The sequence below is a fragment of the Mya arenaria genome, chromosome 14 (assembly GCF_026914265.1).
Source record: "Mya arenaria isolate MELC-2E11 chromosome 14, ASM2691426v1".
Classification (NCBI taxonomy): domain Eukaryota; kingdom Metazoa; phylum Mollusca; class Bivalvia; order Myida; family Myidae; genus Mya; species Mya arenaria.
The window spans coordinates 6,046,149-6,070,882 of record NC_069135.1 but is presented as its reverse complement, the minus strand read 5'-3'; the positions used below and the strand labels follow the sequence as shown (position 1 = coordinate 6,070,882).

Here is a 24,734-nt window from a genome sequence, read left to right as displayed (position 1 = left end):
CCCCACTTCCATGTGGTTTGGTTATAGCAAACCATTATTACTGGGTTGATTTTTTCTTTCATTTGACCTAGTGACTTTGTTCTTGACCAGATATGACCAAAATCACGGATTAAAAGCTGTCGTAGGATAGCGCGCTCGACTATACACTATTTCTTGGAAATTAATACAACAAATATGTAATATGTGCCTGTCAAAATCAATAATGAAAAAAGACAAATGAAAAAGCCAGCTCTTTACGACGAAACCAGCCACATTACGACGAAACCAGGTTTTCAATCAGCCACCGTTGTAAGGTTCAGTTTTGGCTGGTTTGTTTTCCATTTTAATTAACAGTAACCTTGGCCCCACCTATTTTAAATAGGGACCTCAAAAGAACTCCCATGAAAGGTCTCAATAAACTCTTCCTATATACCAAGTTTTGTCATTTGTTAAACCTAACAACGACGTACATCATGTTCCCCCACCGCCATTTTATCAAGAAGAATATTTGGACAATTGAAAGAAATATGCGTGGACCGAAATGACAGCTGATTTGTCATTGACTTTGGATGCCCTTTAGGCAGATTTAAGATAAAGACTATTCAAACTTACCATACAGTTATTAACCCTTTAGCACATAGACAAGTGGCCAGATTACACCTCCCAGTCAATAGCCATCTTACTGATAAGCAGTCCTTATCTGCATAGGTACTTTTCTGGATATTTGAAAATGAGAAAATGAATACAGCAGCATGACCTTAAAATCAATGTTACTCCAAATAATTGTGTCCAAATCTTTTTTATGTGAATTCATTTTTTATAGATAATTAAATTATCTAATAAATGGTGTCAATGATGAAATATTAAATTATTTTATTTCAGCTGTGAATGTATTTTCAAGATGGATTTGTAACATTTCTTTGAAATGTCATAATTGCATTAAATCAAAGGGTAATAAAATGCTGGGATCGATCTAATTTTTATTACCCCTATCATAAAAAAGACCCATCTGGATTAAAAAGCCGACAATTTATGTTCTTGTGTATTAATACATAGAAATATGTCAGGAATATCCGGTGTCATCCAGCTGAGAGATCCAGTCCAAGGTGTCTGTTTAACTTTATTACCCCCTCATAAAATTGTTTACAAAAAAAGAAAGCCGATAAATGATTTTCCGGTATGAATAAAAAGATCTAGATCAAACAAAACGCTTGCACATGACCTATTTTACAGCCAAAAACTATGATGGACATTATATAAGCTTCACAGAAAATTTACCCATCATTTTCTCATTTACTAAATGTTTCTTTTGTTTGTAAACAAAATATTACCTTTAAGTAAATATAATCTCAATTGATTTTAATGGTAAACTGAAATGACGTAATATATTTAATGATTTACGCATCAGTGAATTTGGGGGAAATTCCATACAGTACTTAGCTCGTGGTCTTATTACGTCACAATGGGATATCACACCTGCGATTGAGAGTATAAACACCTTCTCAATTTAGCAGACGATATTTTCAAGGGAAAATCAATACACAAAAGGTTAAACTTTAATTTTATAAACACCCGGGATATTGTTTACAAAAAGAAAGATGCAAAATTGAAATAATGAAATGACCCTTTTGAAATATGCGGGCCATGCGTTTACATCCAGTAATGGATACGGTCGGCCAAATGCGTATACATCTGGTAATGAGCTATGTCGGCCTATCTCGTATACATGCGCTAAAGGGTTAATCTTGTTCAAATGATGACCGATATTTGCAGATAAACATGCATCCTCTTACCCGCAGGAGATGATGCCCAATATGAGTTGTGACCTTGAACTTTGACCTCAAATTCCTTAAGTGTCATCTACTGGCCACCCCAAACTTAAATAATCCAGTTTGAGTTTGATGGCCATGGGTGTAGGCATTATCACACGGACAAGTTTATGTATTCAAGGTCACAATAAAAATAAAATCAATAGGGGTCATTTACTAGTCAGGCCCATCATCCACGCTATGTTCGATGACCATAGGCCCGGGCATCATTGAATTATCACTCAGACAACCTTTTCGCATTCAAGGTCACTGTGACTGACCTTGACCTTTGACCCCTCCAATCTTTGGAGGTCATCTACTGGTCAGGCCCAGCCTCCATGTAATGTTCGATGACCAGGCCCAGGCATCATCGAGTTATCACTTCGACAACCTTTATGCATATGAGGTCACGGTGAGCTTGACCTGATGACCCCTTAAATCAATAATGTTCATCTACAACTCATGGCTAGTCCCCATGTAATGTTTGATGACAATAGGTCTAGGGCATTGCTGTTTTATCACTGTTACAACCTATTTAAAGGTCACTGTGACCTTGAACCCCTTTAATCAAAAGGGGTCATCTTTTGGTCAGACCCAGCCTCCTTGTAATGCTTAATGACCATAGGTCCAGGCCTTGTTGTAAAAGGTCACTTTGACCTTGACCCCTAAAATTAATATGGGTCATCTACTGGTCAGGCCGAACCTTATAGTCAAGTTTGTAGTTCCAGGAATTGTCGAGTTTGTGTTCAATATCACTGTGACCTTGACCTTTGACTTCTAAAATCAAAAGGGGTCCTCTATTGGTCAGGCCCAACCTCCAAGTCAAGTTTGTAGAATATGGGTGCAGCTATGTCAATTTATCACTTGGAAAACCTTTTTTCATTCAAGGTCACTGTGACCTTGACCTTTGACACCTCAACTTTAATAATCATAGGTCCAGGCATTGTTATTACTCGGACAAGCTTTGATCTTTTCCCATTTAAGGTCATCTACCGGTCAGGCCCAACCTTCATGTCAAGTTTGATGACAATAGGTCCAGGATTTGTCAAGTTATTACTCTGATAAGCTTTGATTTACCACCAGATCGACCGACATGTGCAAAGGAACATACAACCTCTCTTCAAAGGGGTTTTCAATAAAAGATTCAAGAACTTAAGCTTTCTTTGCGAGATACAGTTTCAACCATTTTTACAACAATATTTAATTTCAACTGTTTTCCTTGTTTTAGTTACAGTGACTTGGACCCCTAACCCAAACCCATTCAAGGTTTCTCCAATAAATCTTCCTAAATATCAAGTTTAGTCAAGATAGGTCAACCCTGACAAGTTATTCAGTTTCAACCCCTAAATATCAAGTTAAGTCAAGATATGTCAACCCTGACAAGTTATTCAGTTTCAACCATTTCTTTCTATTCTAAGGAATTTAGACCTTGACCCTAGGGGCCCCAAACGCAAACACATGAAAGGTCTCCATAATCTCTTCCTATATGCAAAGTTTGTCAAGATGTGTCGACCCTTTTTATACAATTTAATAGGTAAGTTTGAACGTCATTCTATTAAACGAGTTTCACTATGTGGAAACCGGTCAATCAAAGGTCATGTATTTAGAATAACCATAACAAAATTTGTGAAGTTTTAAGTGAATGAATGGTATAGAAGTGATTTGTGAAATCCCAACTTGCCCCTTTAACTTGAATCAGACACAAAGTGCCTTGAAACTTTAACCCAAGTCAACAAGGGGCCATAATTTGTACTTAAGATAATATGGAGTATTGTAACCTCATAGGGTGATGGTCCTGAACAACTGAGTGAAGTAATAAGTGAATGGAATGGAGTATTGGAGTTTCAAGTGAATATGCCAACTTGCCCTAAAACTTGAACTGGACGCCAATGCAGGGCGAGTAGTAAAGCCTCGTTAATTTTTTCAAAAAGTCAAGTTAAAAACCATTCGGACCCAAATTCATGAAGATGATATGATAACAGTAGCTACTTGTGTTCAAGAACAAACACGCTTATATAGGATAGATTAATGAACAAACTCTTGATAATAAGACCTCTACCATAATCAAACTAGATCTAGATCTTTAATGGCTATAGATCTAAGTTTGAATAGGATTGCTCTAGAAATGTGAATGCTAGACTGTTCACAGCAAATTGTGGACAGATAGATGGAGATCCAATGGTTCTTATAGCTCATCATGAGCTTGTAGTGCTCTGATGCACTAACACTTGTAACGACTCAATGGCCAACCATATGGAATGGCCAACCCATCCCGATATCTCCCTACCTTTATGGTGGGAGATTATACTTTCATTTTATTCAACATAATAATCAATACAAAATACATTGTACATATAAATAACACTGTTCGTGGCTGATGCTTGAATCTGCTTGCAGACGAACCATTTCAACTCTGCAAATAAAATAAAACATAAATTATAACATTTTTTTATTAACTGTAACATTTTATTACTTTTCTTATTTGGAGAAGAAATCACAGTGTGGCAACTAGAGTTTATCAAAATATTAACAAGCAAAAGACTGGTGATTACGATTGTTCACCATTATATGTAATTTAGCAATAAGGCATATTTGAAATCCCTGACCAAGTCCTATTTCTCAGAAATTGGCGAGTTTAGCCTTCAAGGTCATAGTAAACTTGACCTTTGGGGCCATGGGTGCAGGCATTGTCAAGTTATCACTTGGACAACCTTTCATCATTCAAGGTCAGTGTGACCTTGACCTTTTGTCCAATGACCCCTGAAATCAATAGGACAACCTTTTATCATTCAAGGTCACTGTGACCTTTGACCTCATTACTCCTAAAAACAATAGGGGTCATCTACTGGTTTGATGACCATAGGTCTATGCATTGTTGATTAACACTCAGACAAGCTTTAAAATCCTAACACAATTCAAGGTCACTGTGACCTTGACCTTTGACCCAATCAACCCTATAATCAATAGGGGTCATCTTCTGGTCAGGCCCAACCTTCATGTCTAGTTTGAGGACCATACAAAGGACAGGCTTTAGTCTACTGACAGACGGACCGACATGTGCAAAGCAATATATCCACTTCTTCCAAGCAGGCCATAATTAATTACCTACTGTTTGGCCTACTACCAGATGAATTATTGATTGGACATAACCCATTACTATCTTTGACCTAGATTTCATTGAGATGTACAGAAAGGTTTACAAAGAAAGGATTGAAATTGTTTCTTTTAAAGGTGTAACAAATATTGAGGACCATTAGATCCTATATGCTTTAAAATCTAACCCGACAAAGTTGACGTTAATGCAGAGCAGGTACTATTTGATAACTTCACATTACAATAGCTCCCATGTTTCATATGCATCACTTTACATGTATTTTGTAGCTATCTTTTACTGTAATGTTTCACAGCAAACGAGGTGCCTCACTGGATGCTTTAGTCCACTTTTAAATAATTTCTGCCACCTTTTGCCCCTTGTATTTCATGTTTGTACAGCCTACTTCATTACCTAGTTGCCTGGAAAAAGTAGAAAAATACCATATAGATTTAGAAAAAACAACAAAAGAAGCCATAACCTGGTGATCTACTGTTTTACCTGATGACATGTATACTCAAACTTTACCTAGATTTCATAGATTTCTACTTGAAGGTTACTCAAATGTTTTTCTTTGACATGACCATTATTTATCCTAGGCCTAGATTATATGGAGATGCACACAAAGGTTTAAGAAACTTCATGAAGAAAGGTTAAAATTGTTTCCTTCAAAGGTGTAACAAGGTTTCTGCAACAATTGACCTAGATAACTAGCCACTTTATCACCCAACATAACCCATATTTGAAGTTGACCTTATACTCATAAAACAAAAATTTCATGAAGACTGAGGTAGACAGTAGAAAATATAACCTATACTCGAGTGTAAAAAAGCTTTTTAAACATTTCAACAAGTGACCAACATCATATTAATTGACCAAACATTACCTGTTAGCAGACTTGACCTAGCTTCAACAATGACACACATTCTTGAGTAAGTTTGAAGAAGATTGGAAATGAAATGTCGATATTAGTTTCTTGAAGAACACTAGCACCATCACAGAAGTGATGAATACTTCCCAAAGCCAAATGGTCACAGGAATGGTTCAAGTTTGAATTTTTAAACCATTATTTATAATGGTAAGTCAATGGCCATAATCATTTTAAAACAAGAGCTGTCACAGAGACAGCGCGCTCGACTATTCCGCCGCTTTTCAATGTAAGGATTGAAACGTTTTGGCGAAACATGCATGGATCACTGTTAGATTAGATTTCAATGCAATGCATGGTGTGCTGAGATATTAACATAAATGTGGTTCCATGCAAAATTTTAACCAGAATTTAAAGTCTAAAAATAAGGGGCCATTTTTTTGCAAAATACAGTTATCTAACTTGGTTATTCAATTAAGTTGGGTGGTTGAATACCATTGTATAACGTCTCAATGCAATACATCAAATAGTTGCCGAGATATTATCCTATGTGTGCTAACATGCAAGACCTTAACCAGAATTTCTAAGTCGCATAATAAAGGGACAAAGATTATATATTGTAAAAGATAGAGTTATCTTACTTGATTAAATAAGAAGGTTAAATAGATGAGAGCCTGTGTGTAAACTTTCAATGCAATACATGATGTATTCGCAGAGGTATTGACTTAAAAGTGGTTACATGCAAAACCTTAATCAGAATTTCTATGTCGAATAAAAAAGGGGCCATTATTTTAATTTAATGCAAACTGGAGTTATCTTACTTGGTTATTTAAGTAGACTGGATGGTTGAGTACCATTGTATTAAGTCTCAATGCAATCCATCAAGTAATTGCTGAGATATTAACCTATGTGTGCTTACATGCAAAACCTTAACCAAAATGTCTAAGTCAAATAATAAAGGCCCATAATTTGCATTACAAATGTATATTCAAAAAAGTGTTATCTGGGAATACATATCTAATGTTTCAATGCAATACATGATATATTTGCTGAGATATTGACTTGTGGTTACATGCAAAACCTTAACAAGAATTTCTAAGTCGAATAATAGAGGGCAATTATTTTGCATTAAATACAAACTGGAGTTATCTAACTTGGTTAATTAAGTAGGTTGGATAGTTGACTACCATTGTATAAAGTCTCAATGCAATACCTCAAGTAGTTGCTGAGATATTAACCTATGTGTGCTTACACGCAAAACCTTAACCAGAATTTCTAAGTCAAATAATAAAGGGCAATTATTTGCATTAAATGCAAACTAGAGTTGTCTAACTTGATTAATTTAGTAGGTTTGATGGTTGAGTACCATTGTATCAAGTATCAATGTAATACCTCAAGTATGTGTGCTTACATGCAAAACCTTAACAGAATTTTTAAGTCGAATAATAAAGGCCTATTATTTGCATTATATTCAAATAATTGTTATCTAACTTCATTAATTCGGTATGTAAGATAGTTGGGAATACATATCCAAAGTTTCAATGCAATAACTGATGTATTTACTGAGATAATGACTTAAAGGAGCTTACATGCAAAACCTTAACCAAGGTGTGATGCCGACGCCAGGGTTAGTAGTATAGCTCTCCTTATTCTTCGAATAGTTGAGCTAACAAGTGAAATTTTACGCAAATTGTGGTTGCAAAATTTGCCATGCTGATCAAAATTCCTATGCAGTTTAATATATGTATAATACTTAAGGAGCTACAATGTACACATGTATGAGCATCCCAAGACTTTTGTCAGACAAAGTTAAGTCAAACAATTCCCAGGTGCACAATTTCCCATCCTGAACAACATTCCTATGAAGTTTCATGAGTGTATGTGCAATACTTCTGTAGCTACATCAATCACAATACTTTTTCAGACCATTTTTTACTAAGTGAAGGGCCATTACTCTTTCAAGACAATGTTAAAGTCACACAAATTGCAGATACACAACTATCTATGATGTCCAACATTGCTAAGAAGTTTCATAATTGAATGGTGCAATACTTCAGAAGCAACATGCAGCACAATAAATTTCAGATAATTTATAACTTATTGAAGGGCCTGAACTCTTGTTAAACACAGTAAAATGCTACACAATTTGTGTATATGCAATACTTTTGGAGCTACATGCATCACAATATTTTGTGATATGACATGAAGGGACAGGACTTGCACAACTGGTATATATTTACTTGCTCTCTACTACAGTCTAAACAAACTGATTCAAACATTTCAACTACATGTAGTTACCTACTTTTTTACCAGACAAAGCCCACAATCAAATTTGACCTTAGCTTCAACAGTGACAAGTTCTGACCAATTTTTAAGAAGATTGAGAAGCATGTGGATCAGCTAAATGTTGACAAGGCATGACTGTACAAACAAACACAACAGCTCCCCTGTTACACGTATATGATCCATCATGTTCCTGTCTATTACTGTTATACTTCACAGAAAACAGGGTGCATACCTGCATGCTACAGTCTTCCCAGAGATTTGTTAATGACACCTTGGGCCCCATGACATCAAAGTCAGTACAGTGGTAGTTTTTTGCCTGCAAAAGGTAAGAAAATTATAATGCATGAGGTTAGGGACAAGAGTCTTGCACAAGACAGTGTCATACGTACAGAATAAAGTAGAATTAAAATGTCTCCATGCAAATCAAAGTAGCAGCCCAGATAACATCAACTAAACTCTATGTGCCTATATAATCATTCCATAATAAGTGTAATTAACCTGAAACTTTGAGGTAATGTCATTGGTCTTTCTTATGACACTTGGCTTTTATGTACCAAACATATTTGCCAATAAATATTATAATTCTAAAATGCATGAAAAATTTACACGCATTTACAGATAATCTATTCATATGCATATATGCAGCATTCAATAATTATTAAACTCTATGTTTGACCTTGAACTTTGAAGAAGGCTTGTGGGTATTTAATGCAAAATATCACCCTTATAATTGCCATGTGCCAATTTATAACAAAATCACAGCCCAGACAAGACCAACTATATGTATTATATGCATATATGAAGCATTCAATAATGATAAACCTGTATGTGTGACCTTGACCTTTGGTAAGGTAAGGCATGTGACATATCGTATTTATTTTATTTATTTTGTCTTGGCATGAACCAATATTTGCGTTATTTTTGCGTTAATATCTGGAAACCAGTGATGTTAGACTGTTGACAAAAGAGCACATTGCAGTTTTAATATTTACATTTGAAAATTGATGTCTTGTGGCTAAAAGTGTTACTAACGCTTTAAGAACAATTGAGATCTGTTCTATTGTGAATTATCTTATATGACTGAATTGAAGGCACTGATACCAAAACAAGCTGATTCTGAGACCAAAAATAAATAAATAAATAAAAACTGGCAATTTGTGAGAGATCAGCTTTAAACTAGAGATTGCTTTTTTGAAAAAGAACTGGTCTCCCAATGGCCATTGTGTGGTGAGAAATTATCAATGAACTGGAGTCGAACAAACAAAGGGGTCACCTTCTGGTCATGACAAACATGCATACCAAGTATGAAGTTCCTGGGTCCAAGTATGAAGTTCCCGGGTCCAAGCTTTCTTTAGTTATTGAGCAGAAAGAAGTGCGAGTACGGACTGGTGACCAACATTTTTTTTTTACCTGAAGGTAACTGTGACCTTGACCTACTGACCTCAAAATCAATAGGGGTCATCAACTAATCAAGTCCAACAAGCAAACCAAGTATGAAATTCCGTAGATTTTTAGGGTTCTTTAGATATTCAGTGGAAACTGTTATTTTACCTTAAGGTTTCCCTGACCTACTGGCTTGAAAATCAATACAGCTAGGTTAACTACTAGTCATGACCAACTGGCATACCAATTAACAAGGTCCTGGGTGCAAGCGTTCCTCAGTTATTGAGCAGAAACCATTTTTTTAGCTCAAAGTCACTGTGACCTATACGACTCCTTTGACCTTTGACTTATCCCAAAATCAATAGGGGTGATCAACAAGTCATGACCAACTGGCATAACAAGTATGAAGTTCCAGGGTGAAAGTGTTCTTTAGTTATTATTGGAAACTGTTTTTACCCTCAAGGTCACTGCGACCTTTACCTCTGACCTACTAATCCCTAAACCAATAGGGGTCATCTACTAGTCATGACCATTTGGCATATTAAGTATGAAGTTCATTTGTGCAAGCATTCTTTAGTTATGGAGCAGTAACCATTTTTCAGCTTTAAAGCAACACCAAAGAACCTCAAGTATTTGTTAAGTAGGGAAAGATATTAGTCAAAACATGATAAATTCCGGAGAAACCAGTGTCGCCAAGCACATCTTTGTAGATTTGCATGTGTCAGCTAACGAAAAACGAACATAAGTGGAACAGTAACAGAAAAGGCCTGAGACCAGTTATTTTTACTATATGTTTCATATAGACACTAACTTGGCTTTTCACTTTAAAACAGTCCCAATTGAAAAACAAGAGGGCCATGATGGCCCTTAAACGCTCACCTAAGCAAAGGGCCAAAACTCTGTGATAAAGCATTAATAAAATGTTGCAATTTATACATATCTTTAATGATGACGATGCCTTGTTTTATATTTGTAAAGGGTCATGCAATAAAGCTACCTGTAAAGTTTCATTGAATTTGGCCTGGTAGTTTCAGAGATTTTTTTAAAGCAAAACAGTAAGTCGGCCATTTTGTTGTTGTTGTTGTTGTTGATCAACCTCAATGCCTTGTTGTAATTTTGTAGAAGGTCATGCAATGAAGCTTCCTGTAAAGTTTCAGTGAATTTGGTCTGGTAGTTTCAGAGGAGATGTTTTTTTAACGCAAAGCAGGAAGTTGGCCAGATTGTTGTTGTTGTTAATCAATCGCGACCCCTTGTTGAATTTTTGTAGAAGGTTACCGAAGGAAGCTTCCTGTAAAGTTTCATTGAAGTTGGACTGGTTGTTTTAGAGGAGATGTTTATTTAAAGCAAAACAGGAAGTTGGCCATTTTGTTGTTGTTTTTGTTGATCAATCATGACCCCTTGTTGTATTTTTGTAGAGGGTCACCCAAGGAAGCTTTCTGTAAAATTTCATTGAATTTGGAGTGGTAGTTTTAGAGGAGATGTTTTTTAAAAGCAAAACAGGAAGTCAGCCATTTTGTTGTTGTTGCTGTTGTTGTTGTTGTTGATCAATCCTGATCCCTTGTTGTATTTTTGTAGAGGGTCACCCCAGGAAGCTTCCTGTTAAGTTTCATTCAATTTGGACAGGTAGTTTCAGAGGAGATGTTTTTTAAAGCAAACCTGGAAGTCTGCCATTTTGTTGTTGTTGTTGTTAATCAATCATGACCCCTTGTTGCATTTTTGTAGAGGGACACCCAAGGAAGCTTTCTGTAAAGTTTCATTGAATTTGGAGTGGTAGTTTTAGAGGAGATGTTTTTTTTTAAAAGCAAAACAGGAAGTCAGCCATTTTGTTGTTGTTGCTGTTGTTGTTGTTGTTAATCAATCGTGACCCCTTGTTGTATTTTTGTAGAGGGTCAGCCCAGGAACTTCCTGTTAAGTTTCATTGAATTTGGACAGGTAGTATCAGAGCAGATGTTTTATTAACGCAAAACAGGAAGTTGGCCAGATTGTAGTTGTTGTTAATCAATCGCGACCCCTTGTTGAATTTTTGTAGAAGGTTACCCAAAGGAAGCTTCCTGTAAAGTTTCATTGAAGTTGGACTGGTTGTTTTAGAGGAGATGTTTATTTAAAGCAAAACAGGAAGTTGGCCATTTTGTTGTTGTTTTTGTTGATCAATCGTCACGTGACCCCATGTTGTATTTTTGTAGAGGGTCACCCAAGGAAGCTTTCTGTAAAGTATCATTGAATTTGGAGTGGTAGTTTTAGAGGAGATGTTTTTTTAAAGCAAAACAAGAAGTCAGCCATTTTGTTGTTGTTGCGGTTGTTGTTGTTGTTAATCAATCGTGATCCCTTGTTGTATTTTTGTAGAGGGTCACCCCAGGAAGCTTCCTGTTAAGTTTCATAGAATTTGGACAGATAGTTTCAGAGGAGATGTTTTTTAAAGCAAAACAGGAAGTCGGCCATTTTGTTGTTGTTATTGTTGTTAATCAATCATGACCCCTTGTTGCATTTTTGTAGAGGGACAACCAAGGAAGCTTCCTGTGAAGTTTCATTGAATTTGGCCAGGTATTTTCAGAGGAGATGTTTTTTAAGCAATTGTTGATGGACAGACGGATGGACGACGGACTAAGACCGATCACAATAGCTCACCTTCAGCACTTCGTGCTCTGGTGAGCTAAGAAGTAACAAGCTGCTGTAGAACAATCCAAGACACCAGAGTTGACTTACATCTTCATTCTTCTGAAATATTGGATTCAGAGCTGCATTTCCTGGATTCAGATTGTAGGACTTCTGCCCGGGGGTAAAAGTCCCAGCTAACTGCAGCTTATTGGCACATCATAATCTGCAAGCAAGACACAAAAGCAAAGTTTTACACTGAATAAAACTATCTGCTTCTACTGTTAAAGTATGAGAAAGGCCTGTAAACACTCATTTGAGGCATACACAACCTTTCATGTAGTCATAAACATGATAAATATGCAGAAAAGTTCATGAATTCAAAGATTTTCAGGACAAATTTGATAAAATTTGGACATTTTGCAATCAGTTTTTAGCAACTTAAAGATTAATCTCAACTAATTGAGTACCCAGATGCATTTTGAAAGCGTTAAAACCAAACATGCTTAGATTTTCTTGTTACTTGGAGATGATATTCCTTGGAAATCCTTGCCGACAGCCGGTATGAAATTCCACACGAGACCATATTTTGACCAGCACTGGTTCTTGTCCTTGAAAATACCTCTGTGCATTCAGCAACCAGGCTGGCTATAGAAATAAACAATAAATTCGTGTTTTAAAGGCAGTTTGAATGTATTTAGGTTGTTTTTTTAATGCATGAAGGGAAAAGGTAATGAAGCCATTTTTTAATTCTTAATCTTGCCTTGAGGAATGTCAAGTTTTTCAATGTATAAACTGAATAAATGAATGAATAAATGAATATATATAAATGATTGATAGTATGAATTAATGAATTAATGAAAGGTAGCAATATTTCTTTAAAATAGGGATCTCATTGTGTTGCTGTGATTGTTGAAGTAGATGTTTTTTATTGTCCATCAGCTGAAAATCATATGCACACTAAATAAAACATCATTCTGCATCATATGTGTAGTATGTTTTGTTTTATTGCTTATAGAATTTGCAATCAATGTAATGTTTGCTTAAAAGAGCAAACAAAATGTGTGAATAGATGCACAATACAGACCAAAGACCAATACAAGTCAGCAGTTTCATTAAATGTTAGAAAATGATATTATCTCAAAGCCGCACCAGAAATGATTGACAAACAGCATGAAAGAAATTCATTTAGGAATGAAACAAAGAGTATAAATGAGCTTATATGACCAAACTTACTCACATTATGCTTCAGTTTGGATACAATTTTCCATTATATGATCTTGAAATACTAACAAATTACCTCATGTTGGCATGTTGGTATACACCAAGTACAGCTCGGTTGGGTGGGCAGCTTGGCGGGCGGGCTGGCCAGCTGGTTCTTCATCATTTCCTCCCAGACCTGTTAATAATAGTAAGAAATGAAAATAAATAAATGCTTAACACCTACCCAAACATACAATCATTGATGCCCTTATAGCCTATAAAAAAGACTCGATTAACACATGGCATACCATGGCAATTGATGGGTTCAACATCACTGCGACCAAAAGTGGCTCACGACAGGTGCGATGAAGCCAACACTTGGAGATGAACCCAGTATCACAACCGGTGAACATGTCAGTTATGTCACTTGCTTTCAGGAAACCCGAAATTTACAACCCCATACCTTATTGGACCGCGCATGAGAGAACCTAACCATATGCGGCAGCCATTAATGCCTGTTGGCGTTTGGCCGTGCTTTTTCATTGAGCAAATTTATGTTGCTGCCATTTTAAAAATCCACCCATTTATACTTTGTAATTGAAAGTGAGGCTTTCTTTCATTAGTTACCAGCCTTTGGAACTATTTCCAAACATTAATTTGAAAGTGAAAGTAGTTTTTTTTTAAAATGAAACAAACTCAAACACCAATATTCTATGGTTAAGCACTGCCAACTGGCCTAATTTCAACAAGATATCTGTATAAATTAAGAATCCATAACAATTTAAAATAGGCCACCCCTCCAAAAGCTTCTTCTATATCAGGCCTGAGACCACAGGTATTTTATATGTTTCATATAGACACTAACCTGGCTTTTCACTTTAAAACAGTCCCAATTGAAAAACAAGTAACTGGCTGCTGTAGAACAGTCCAAGACACAAAATTTAATCTCAAGAAAACATAGGGTTGACCAATGCGTTGTCTCACAAAATTCAGTAGTACTACATGACCTTGAACACAAGCACTCTTCTGTATTCACATCCTGTCAACTGGGGGCAGATAACTGTGGTCTGAATGGTAATTAGACTAGAGCTGTCACATGAGCGACGAATACCATGGAGTGCTGCCTAGACACAGGAATCACAAACTATTCCTTTGAAAAGAGGCCATGTGTTGTTTAAATGAAATTAATTGAGTAATTAAGAAGTTACACTGCTGACAAGAAAAAGTAAGATAGGGCATTGACTCTTATGTAGCTGAAATAAAGTTATGGTTTTTACTTACAGCACTTCCTCTCATTATATTCTATCATTGTATGAAGTTTTATTGAATTCCATCCCACACAGTAGTTTTAGTTATGCTCCTGACGAGAAAAAGTAACCAAGGGTAATAACTCTGTAACTAGCTGAAATAGATGTATGGTTCTTCTATACTCAACTTCCTCTCATTATTTTTTTATCCTCATATGCAGTTTCATTAAAGTTTCATTAAATTCCATATATTAGTTTCAAGTTTTCCTCCAGACAAGGAAAATTTCAACCAACCAACAGATTGACCATCTGACCACAGGGTGACTCCAATATATCCACTTCAAACTTTGTTTGTCAGGGTTATAAACATTGTGTCATAATGTTAGCTCCTAGATACAAACTATTATATGGGGATACAATCGCAAAAAAAATCCAGCAATTCAAATGTACATCAATCATTACCTTAGTCTAGTATTCGAAAGAAGTGCTGCACTGCCGAAGGAAGACCTGAAATGAAATAAAGTAGCTTAAAGGTCAATGTATCTAAATCTCTTATATCAATATCCAAACAGAGAAAATTTACATAAATAATACAACAACAGTTCAATAAACTTAATGAATGACTGGGATAATAATATGCAGGGGACAGTTGAGACATATTTCATATTACAATGGGTACTACCAGGTCTTCTGCAGGATACATAATGCAGGACCAGGAGGTATCCCCGTCCAAATGGACATCATCGCAAGAGGTATTTGTGACTCACTTTCTGGGACACCCATATGACGGACAAAAACAATTTGTTCAACAGATTGTTTAACAACTTCTGCGTGGACACCCACTTGCCCTGTGGTGGCCCCACATCCAAAGGGTCTCGTACATAGAAGATAAGAACCCCTTTGCAAACATGCCCTTAACTCCTAGTCCAGCAGCACTAAACACTCAATTTTCTACAATGGCATTAACTGAGATAATTGTGTCACCTTAACTGAGATTATAAGTATCTGCCATGACCGAGAGTGTTTGATAGGTTCATTCCTACCCGAGCGTAGGGTGTTTTGTGGAAACAAGGTTTACCGAGGATCGGGAATGAACCTATCGTTCATGAGCGGCTATGGAAGATACTTTTTCTCCCATTTCAGTTAAACAAAATTAAGTAAACATGTATTTTTTTGCTGGAACTCTTTTGTGCTTTGGGAAAATAAATGCGTATGGATATGTGATACTTCATTATTGTCATGGATATGCGCGCAGTGATTCGGGTTATGTTAACAGTCAAATCGGTCTTTAAATAGTTCTGAGGAGAGTGAAGCAATATTTTTTGAAAGGTGCGTGAAAACTGTTTTATGGTGACATTTGAAGCGAGAAATAATTGATTAGCATTCTAAATATTGCCACAAGACAAGTTTTCCATGATGCTACAGATGACAATCTTCAACAAGGGAGGTAATTACAATGTGGCAACCATTAAAAAGGAGTTCCATACAGGCATTTTATCTTCGCCCATGGGCAAGATAAGAATTTCTAGCATGGTTAAATTATTGGATCTACTTATCTGAGGTGGAAGAAAATTGTGTCACCTTGGATGAAGAAGTACTCACTGTAACGGTATAATGGAAATGGCAAAAAAAACAAGAGCCGTCGTAAGACAGCGCGCTCGACTATGCTGTTTGACTTAGAATACAATAACGGTTTAATAATACCAAGTTTGGTCTCTTTATGTCAAACCTAACTAAAATTATTCGATATATAAGGTGACTTTGATGCTGCCCTCCCACCAGCCTGCCCAAACAATAAAGGAAATTAAAAAAAAATAATAATAATAAAAAAAAAAATTCAATAAAGGAAATTAAAAAAAAATAATAATAATAAAAAAAATAATTCAAGGGCCATAATTTGTATTAGGCTTAAAACGGAGTTATGTTTCTCCTTAGAAGGTCGTAAATAATTTTGAAATTTATTAAGTGCATTTAATGAACGATATAGAAGTTTTTTTTATTAAAATCCCAACTTGCCCTTAACTTTACTTGCCTAAAACTTTAACCTAAGTCAATCAGGGGCCATAACTTGTATTAAGGATATGGAGTTATGTAACTTCATTGGGTGATGGTCCTGAACAATTGTGTGAAGTATTAAGTCAATTGAATGAAGGGTATAGAAGTTATTAAACAAGTTCCATAGTCAATCAGGGGCCATAATTTGTATAAAATATAATATGGAGTTATCTAACCTCATTATGTGATGGCTCTGAACATCTGTGTGAAGTATTTAGTCAATTGAATGAATGGTATTGGAGTTTTAAATGAAAATCCCAACTTGCCCGAAAACTTTAACCTGCCCTAAGACTTTAACCTAAGTCAATCAGGGGTCATAACTTGTATTTAGGATAATATGGAGTTATGTAACCTCATTGTGTGATGGTCCTGAACAACTGCGTGAAGTATTAAGTCAATTGAACAAAGGATATAGAAGTTATTAATACATATTCCAACTTGCCCTAAAACTTTAACTAAGTTTCATAGTCAATCAGGGGCCATAATCTGTGTAAAGAATAATATGGAGTTATCTAACCTCATTATGTGATGGCTCTGAACATCTGTGTGACGTATTTAGTTAATTATATGAATGGTATTGGAGTTTTAAATGAAAATCCCAACTTGCCCGAAAACTTTAACCTGCCCTAAGACTTTAACCTAAGTCAATCAGGGGTCATAACTTGTATTTAGGATAATATGGAGTTATGTAACCTCATCATGTGATGGCCCTGAACAACTGTGTGAAGTATTTAGTCAATTGAATGTAGGGTATTGGACTTATAAGTGAAAATCCCAACTTGCCCTAAAACTTTAACCGGACGCCGACGCTGGGGCGAGTAGTATAGCCCACCTATTCTTCGAATAGTCGAGCTAAAAATGATTTACATATTTTCTTGTCAAAATATTTAGTATTAACAACTGTATTTAATTTGATATACATAAAATTCCACTTGATTTAATCCTTTAAAATTATTTTTTTGGTTACAAAAACTTACACTAGTTAAGTAAAATACTTAAAATCTTAGCACAAAAACTCAAGCAAGTGCACTTAATATACTTTTCTTTTCAACAGAAGATTTGCAATATCAATGATAAAATATGCTATGATTTTTATGCTTGTTTAATTTTGTTATAAAATATAAAATTAATAAATTGATCAACCGAAACAGGATTTTTTGCACAAAATATTTTTGAGAAAAAAATATACTAAGATAGCTTTTAAAATTTAGCAGGATTTTAAAATTAGTGATTCAAATAATATGATGTTTTTTTTGCTAAAAAATAAATGTAAGTTTCATGACTTTTTACACCAAGGTGACAATTGCCAGGTTCTTATATTAATTAAGCCTGACATTAGTTGTTTCACTAGTTTCATGACATTTTTTTAAGCGAATCTATCCACAACCATGCTGCCATGTTTGATTAGACTTGATCAAAACCTATAACATGTGTACACTGGTGCAACCTTGTGCCTGATAGATTCAACATTGGACAAGCCAATGATTAAGCTTTACAAAGAATCTGATTGAAGATCCAATTTTCTACTGCGAAAATCTGCAGATCAAAAATACATTGACACCAAGTTTTATATGCATTGGATTCAGTCTTGATTAACTTGCCTATCAGCCAGTATGCCATAAGTTATGAAGGGTGGAAAGTAGCCAATTCAGGGCAGTTGCAGTTATTCATTCTTTTTAGTTTATCAGGGGAGATCACTGTGTAGGATATTGTCATATCAATTTTAAAGCACCCAGTTTAGCACTTACCTTAACTGTAATTTTGAATTTGAATTTGAAATTTGAATGTCTTGAACATTTGTTTTAAGTATAGCCAGGGTTAAAGTTTGCACAACAAAAATTCCAAGAACATGACAATTCCTCAACAAACTAGAGCTGTCACAGGAGTGATGAATACCCCCAAATGCCGCCTGGACACAGGAATGGCAAACCATTCGTTTGAAAAGAGGCCATAACTCCAAGGTTACTGCACACTGCATCTTCTTTTATCATGCATGTAGTGTTTTATTTAAATCTGTTGAGTAATTTAGAAGTTACACGTACTGCTGACAAGAAAAACTAGCCTTTCATGAGTTATCGTCCGGAAACCGTTTTTCTATTTTTAGTAACAGTGACCTTGACCTTGGCCCCACCAGCCCCAATATCGAACTTGACCTGTATCTTCTGATGTTACACCTGTGTACCAAAAATTGTTCAAATCTGTCAAGCCTTTCATGAGTTATCGTCCGGAAACCATGAAAACCGACAGACCGACCGACAGACAGACTGACCGACAGACGAGTCGTTGAGGTCATCGTCAATCACCCGATAATTGATCTATTGGCCAATTGTTGTGCTTAACGAGTCGGGGAGGGTTCTTGTATACAAATTCATTGTTTTTATATGGATTTGTTTGGTCTTATGAATGATAGCTTTTAATTGATGAATTGATATTTTTCACACATTTTACCGACAAACGAGCATGAAGGTAAGTTCAAAGAAAGTGACAAAATGAGGAAAAAAAATAAAAATTAAAACATGGAAAACATCCCATATTCCATTCAAATTTCAAAGTTGATATGTTGTTATACTTTAAACAACTGACGCGTCCATAAGGAATTTTAGTGTTTTGAACTTTTTTTCGAACTATCGTTGTGTATATTAGGCCTAAAAAAAAAATACTTTTGGTTCGGGTTACCCGACCCTACCTACGAAATAGGGGCCGACCCTACCGTTTTTATTGCCCTGTAAAAAAAATAAATATATTTTCGCGCTTTTCACAACTTTTCGATCTTTGCGCTACTTTTCGTTCTTTAACATCTGCAGGTTCCCGCTCCGATACTGTGAACGCTTTTTAGTCAGTGAATCAATAAGCGCTTGTTCACCATGATCACTCACATGACGATTTTTACTCTGATTTAATAAGCGTTCGATAACCATGTAACAAGCATGTTTCGGACAGAGAGAAAGGCATGTCGATCGTAACAGTAATCAAAGCAAAATGCGACCATGGGCCCGTGGAGCGCGTTTTCAAAGTTATCTCATCCAAAATAACATTTGTTCAACTCGAGAATGAGTTTCGGTGCATGGATTTCGCGATGGAAATTTCTATGGCAGCTAAACCAGAGGGGCCATGGACAACTCTTGATGACTCTGATGAAAGTCTGATTTATCAGGCACCAATTCTACTGCTCCTGGAGAAATTCCCAGACAACAAATTCATTCAATTGAAGTAATTTTTCTAGTATATTTTTACAATTCTAAAGAGTTTAAAGTCCCTCAAAGTCAAACAAATAATCGATATAAAAATTGAAATAAATCTGAGGTATATATATATATATTATTTAGAATCTAGCATTGTCATTGAAAAATTCCAAAGCTTAATATCTGTGTGGCAGTTTTGGTAAATATGTGAAGGCTCAACCAGTATTTGAAACCTCAGTCCTTGTTATATAGTAACTTGCCATTGCCCTACCAATATAGCCCTGAAGTCAGGACCCGAACCTCTGATCTTCTGTGTGCCATGATGTCTATACTATTGAATTCATCTGTTTAGTTGAACAAATATAACAAAGTCAGTCATGTTTTATGTATCTATCTTTACAGATGTCTTCCAGCAGATGATGCAGGGTCTGAACAAGAGGCGGGGTGTTCAGATCCACCCAGCAAAGCGCAAGGCAATGCCTTTCAGGTTATGATGAGTGCCAGATCACAGTTGCTGTCATTGCCAAACAAAAAAACATCAAGGTGTATTTATTGATTGGTTTAAATTTCGTCTCAAAAAGCCAAATAAAACATTTAAATGTTCTTAATATTTTCAGTCTTCAATCTGCAGTGGAGACAATTATTAAAAATTATTCTTTAAGACTTAAAAAATATTCTTTAAGACTTAATCTTAATCTAAGATGTATAGTGCTATGATAAAAAAATATTTTCCTCATTTAACACAAATTTTGTATAATTTACAGTAGTGGTGTACCTTTCGAGATCGGGCTTTCGAGGAAAGATGAGATGTATAACAAAATCATAGATATGATGGCGGAGAGATCATTGAAGTTTCACGATGCGAATAAGGAAGGCAGTTATTTCACACAGGTATGCTTCAGGTTGTAGTAATGTTTTATGGTTTTCAAGTTAAATTTTAGTTGTTTAATTGAATATTTATTACAGTCTGTAGGACAAAAAAGTTTGTCATTAAATTTGAAACTGTATCTTGATTCCCTCAAAACTTTCCGGGACATTTTAAAATACTGGAAGAAAAGCTTTAATATCATTTACTGTCTCCCTTTCTTTAATAAGTCAAGAGGTCTTAAATTTAGTGTATTTTTATAAAACATTCTTTTTTATTATTTGTTTAATATTACATGTAAAAGTATCAATTGAATGTTTTGTACAGGCATTCACAAGGTTCAGTATACATGTATTTCCTCGTATTTATATATATTGTAGTATGCTACTTCCACTACTAACACTACCAACACAACCACTTCTACTGCTGCTGCTGCTGCTATTTACTGTTTCTATTACTACTGATACTTTAAAATGTTCAATGTGAGGTTTCACTTTTTCTGTTTAGAATGAAAGTATTTCTAAAAGAAGTATATGTATATTATATTAGTTATTAAATTCATATTATTAAATAACCAAACAACAGTCATAATTTCCGGACTGTAATATAACTTAAAATTTTACATGCAATCTTTAAATAGCAAAGGTGCTGCAAGCTCTTTCGACACTGTCAAACACTCATTATGTAATGCTTTCTCTTGGCTTGGTATTCTCCTGTAGTTGTAGAGTTATGAAATTGTCTTGCTTTTTGTGGGAAAGGGCTTAGTGTAATACTAGTTTGTCTGTCTCAAAGATAGTCTTCAACATGTTTTACAAATATATTCCTAACTTTTATTACATCTTAACATGCAAGTTTGTTATACAGGTATGTAAACAACATACTGTAGTCGAACCTTTATAGTATATAAAATACCACTGAAAGACCACTTCTAGAGTCCTATAAACTGCTTCCTTGAATGACAACTTTAGAAGACAGTTTCTACAATACACCAGCTTTAAATAGTATTAATAAAATTTAAATTGATTTAGAAAGATTTCACTTACCTTTATAAAGAGAAAGATTTTACTTAAAACCTTTAAACATTTTTTTATATTAAATAAAGACAGAAGGTGACACTATTAAACTATTTGTTTGATATCAGAAATATCTGTTTGAAATTTAACAATAAGTGTGTTTTTATATATAATATAATGTATTTTGTATGACAAAAGCTGCTTCTAATCAAATGGATCATCTGCTCTTTTTTCAGGTTCTATCCAACGCGCTGTGGTACATCACCAATCAGCACAGTGTGATTAATGACAGAAGCAAGAGAGAGGCATCTGTGTCATCAATACCAGTAGCATTTGATGACTTCCAGGGCTTTAATGATCACAGGCGTAAAAAACTAAAGGCTCAACCACTTGATTCTTTGGGCCTTAAAAGCCAAGCTGAAGTCCTTTACAGTTTATGTACAAAGCCAATAATGAGAACTTCAGCTGCCTGGGAGAAAATGTACACAGATGTTAAAGGACTTGCAGACAGCTTATGGTCATACCACAGATATTTGCTGAAGCAATTGGAAAAGTCTGAACACAACAGAAACCTTGATCATCCCGCACGTCCCCTTGCAGAAAACTGTAGTGTGTTTACAATTCTTAAGACAGGATCAGAAGTAAAGCCAAAATATAAGCCTCTTGACAAAGCAGTTAGCTTAGCAGACTACAATGAACCAGTCTTTTTTGATGAATCATTACATACTGATGTCCCATTTGATGAAAATATTCAGAGGCTGCGATATTTTGAAGGGCTTCAATTGTCAGTTGATGTTGATGTTATCAAGTATTGTCCAGGAGGAGCTATACTAACAACTTGGTGTTTTTTTAAAGCTCATGAAAATAGAAATGACATTCAAAAACAGACAGATGCAGCTACAAATATCCTAAAAATCACACCGAAACTCCCTGAATATCATACACGTATGATGAAACAAAACTTCAAAAGGGGAATCAAGAATATTGCAAATATTCAACCATCTGTTCTTGATATGATTTATAAAGACCTAACATTAGATGCAACAGCAGCTTCACATCCAGACACACAACTGAGGTTACAAATGATCGTCATGGGTGAAACTGGACTTCTCACTGATCTCAGGAAATTAAACCCAGGACGCCCAACTGGTACATTTGATGAGTTTTTTTCCAAGCTTGGAGAAATCATACATGAGAACACGGCAGCAGATGACAGACGACATAGCCAGGCTCACATGTCCCAATACATGTCAGTGAAAGATCTTATATCACAAGCCAAAGAGAGATGTCCAGCAGGCACAGATATTCCTTCTTCGTCACTTGTTCGACTGCAGTTTATGCCTAGAAACCCGTATGCCAAGACTGCTTTAAGTTTCACATCTAAATTGCCAATTCAATACAAAATACAGCGACGTCAGTTGAGAGTTTCTTATCCAGATGACCATTACACATCTGCTTTGTTCAAATACCTTCGGAGTTTTGCTGTTAGACTGGGTAATGACTGCGCATTGTTCTTTTGTGATGACAAAGCAAAGGTACCATTTGGAGAGCCAGATATGGTTTTATCGACTGGAGTGCGGGGAAAGAAGACTTTAACGCCTTCAACCAGTACCCTTGTAGCAGCTGATCATGATATGCACCATAAAGGCTCCTTGACTCCCTCGGTCTACATGAAATGTGATGTTCCGGATTCAGTTGAGAAATCATTCTACAGGGGGAAGGTGACAACTGTAATCAACGACTCCATCTTCCAGTCTTCGAATCCCATGCGGCATGCGGCTACCCTGGTCAGACTTGTTAAGAAAGAAGACAGCAAACCAAAGGTCCTGCTTAAATTTACTGATGGTGGAACTGATCATCGTAATACACTTGAGCACGTCAAATGTGCATCTATCTGCATGTTCAAGGAACTTGATCTCGATATGTTTGTAGCATGCAGATGTGCTCCCGGTCAAAGCTACACAAACCCTGCAGAGAGGATCATGTCAATTTTGAATATTGGTCTACAGAACTGTGCCCTTTCCCGTCAGAAATCGACTGATGAAGTTGAGAATTGCATACGCAAATGCAACTCGATGGATAGCATTCGCAAAGTTGCCGTTGACAAACCAGAGATCAAAGAGCAGTGGGAAGTAGCAATTGAACCATTAAGGGAAGTTATCGAGAACAGATTCAAACGGCTTTCCTTGAAAGATGAACCCATTGAAGCAATGTATCCAACAAGTGAGGAAGAAATGGATATTCTGAAACAACACCTTCACTATCTCTTTCCACAAATGAACACAGACAGGCTGGTAAAAGCTGAAACAAACAAGGTTGAGAAATATGCTGAGTGGCTGGACCTGCACTGCAAACAGAGTCAGTACTGCTTCCAAATTAGAAAGTGTGACAATCCCGAGTGTTGCGGCCCATCATCACTAGACCTTGAGTGGATTCCAGATCCTATGCTTGATGACAGCAAGAATCATTATCGTCCTTTCGATGAACTGTATGGTAGTGAAACAAGCGAGTGTGACCGCCCAACATTCCAAAAACCTACAGAAAGAAAGAAAGCAACAAAAGTTAAATCCAGTATTGCAATCAATCCACTTACAAAACTTATCCAAGAAGATGAAACTTTGTTAGGCGATGCTTCTGTCTACACTGCACAAAATGCAAGAACCAGCATTGAATGTGTTGAATGCAACAAGCCAAGACTTGTCTACTCAAAATCTAGACTTAATGAAAGAACAAAACTTCAACTGGCTTTAGCTCTGTCAGAAGGTGACTACACATGTGGTTCTCCACTGACTACACCTGAACACCCTCTTCATGGAAAAATGTTTGTCAGAATGAACATTGATTGTAGCAGCCCCATGGAGACATCATACTTCAGCTGTATTCATTACAGTTCTGATATAGCTCAAACTGATCGATGTTATTACTGTGGTGTCACCGGTGCTGATACTGATGAAACACTAAAGCTCCAATTTAAGACTGTCTATCCTATTTGTGTACTATGCAAGAACAAAAATTTTGAAACTGTTTGCATGAGACCCTTTGGTAAAAAGAAGTAAATTGAGACTGATTGCAAGTTTCTTGAAAAAAGAACATTAAAGAAAACTGATGCTGTTACTGATTTTATTGTTTTTCATAATACAGGCAAATAAATATAAGAACACA

General features: G+C 35.9%; 2 protein-coding genes across 6 annotated transcripts in view; one reads left to right on the top strand and one right to left on the bottom strand.

Moving 5' to 3' along the window:
• Positions 1 to 1,397, bottom strand: part of LOC128217931 (BLOC-1-related complex subunit 6-like) — a 12,414-nt gene extending 11,017 nt beyond the window's left edge. The window contains exons 1-2 of one of the 4 annotated variants that reach the window (XM_052925393.1): positions 967 to 1,225; positions 592 to 695 (exon numbers count right to left, since the gene is read on the bottom strand). The gene's annotated coding sequence lies outside the window, so the exon portion shown is untranslated. Of the gene's footprint in view, positions 1 to 591; positions 696 to 966; positions 1,226 to 1,310 lie in introns of those variants that run through there. The other 3 variants (XM_052925395.1, XM_052925396.1, XM_052925394.1) reach the window with 3 other exon arrangements.
• The window catches only part of LOC128217930 (uncharacterized), a 27,309-nt gene extending 2,575 nt beyond the window's left edge, over positions 1 to 24,734 (top strand). Inside the window, exons 1-5 of one of the 2 annotated variants that reach the window (XM_052925390.1) lie at positions 19,595 to 19,722; positions 20,097 to 20,237; positions 20,459 to 20,585; positions 20,887 to 20,897; positions 21,809 to 24,734. In XM_052925390.1, the coding sequence (XP_052781350.1) occupies positions 22,025 to 24,628 (2,604 nt within the window). In that variant the 5' untranslated portion in view covers positions 19,595 to 19,722; positions 20,097 to 20,237; positions 20,459 to 20,585; positions 20,887 to 20,897; positions 21,809 to 22,024 and the 3' untranslated portion in view covers positions 24,629 to 24,734. Of the gene's footprint in view, positions 1 to 19,594; positions 19,723 to 20,096; positions 20,238 to 20,458; positions 20,586 to 20,886; positions 20,898 to 21,808 lie in introns of those variants that run through there. The other variant, XM_052925391.1, reaches the window with a different exon arrangement.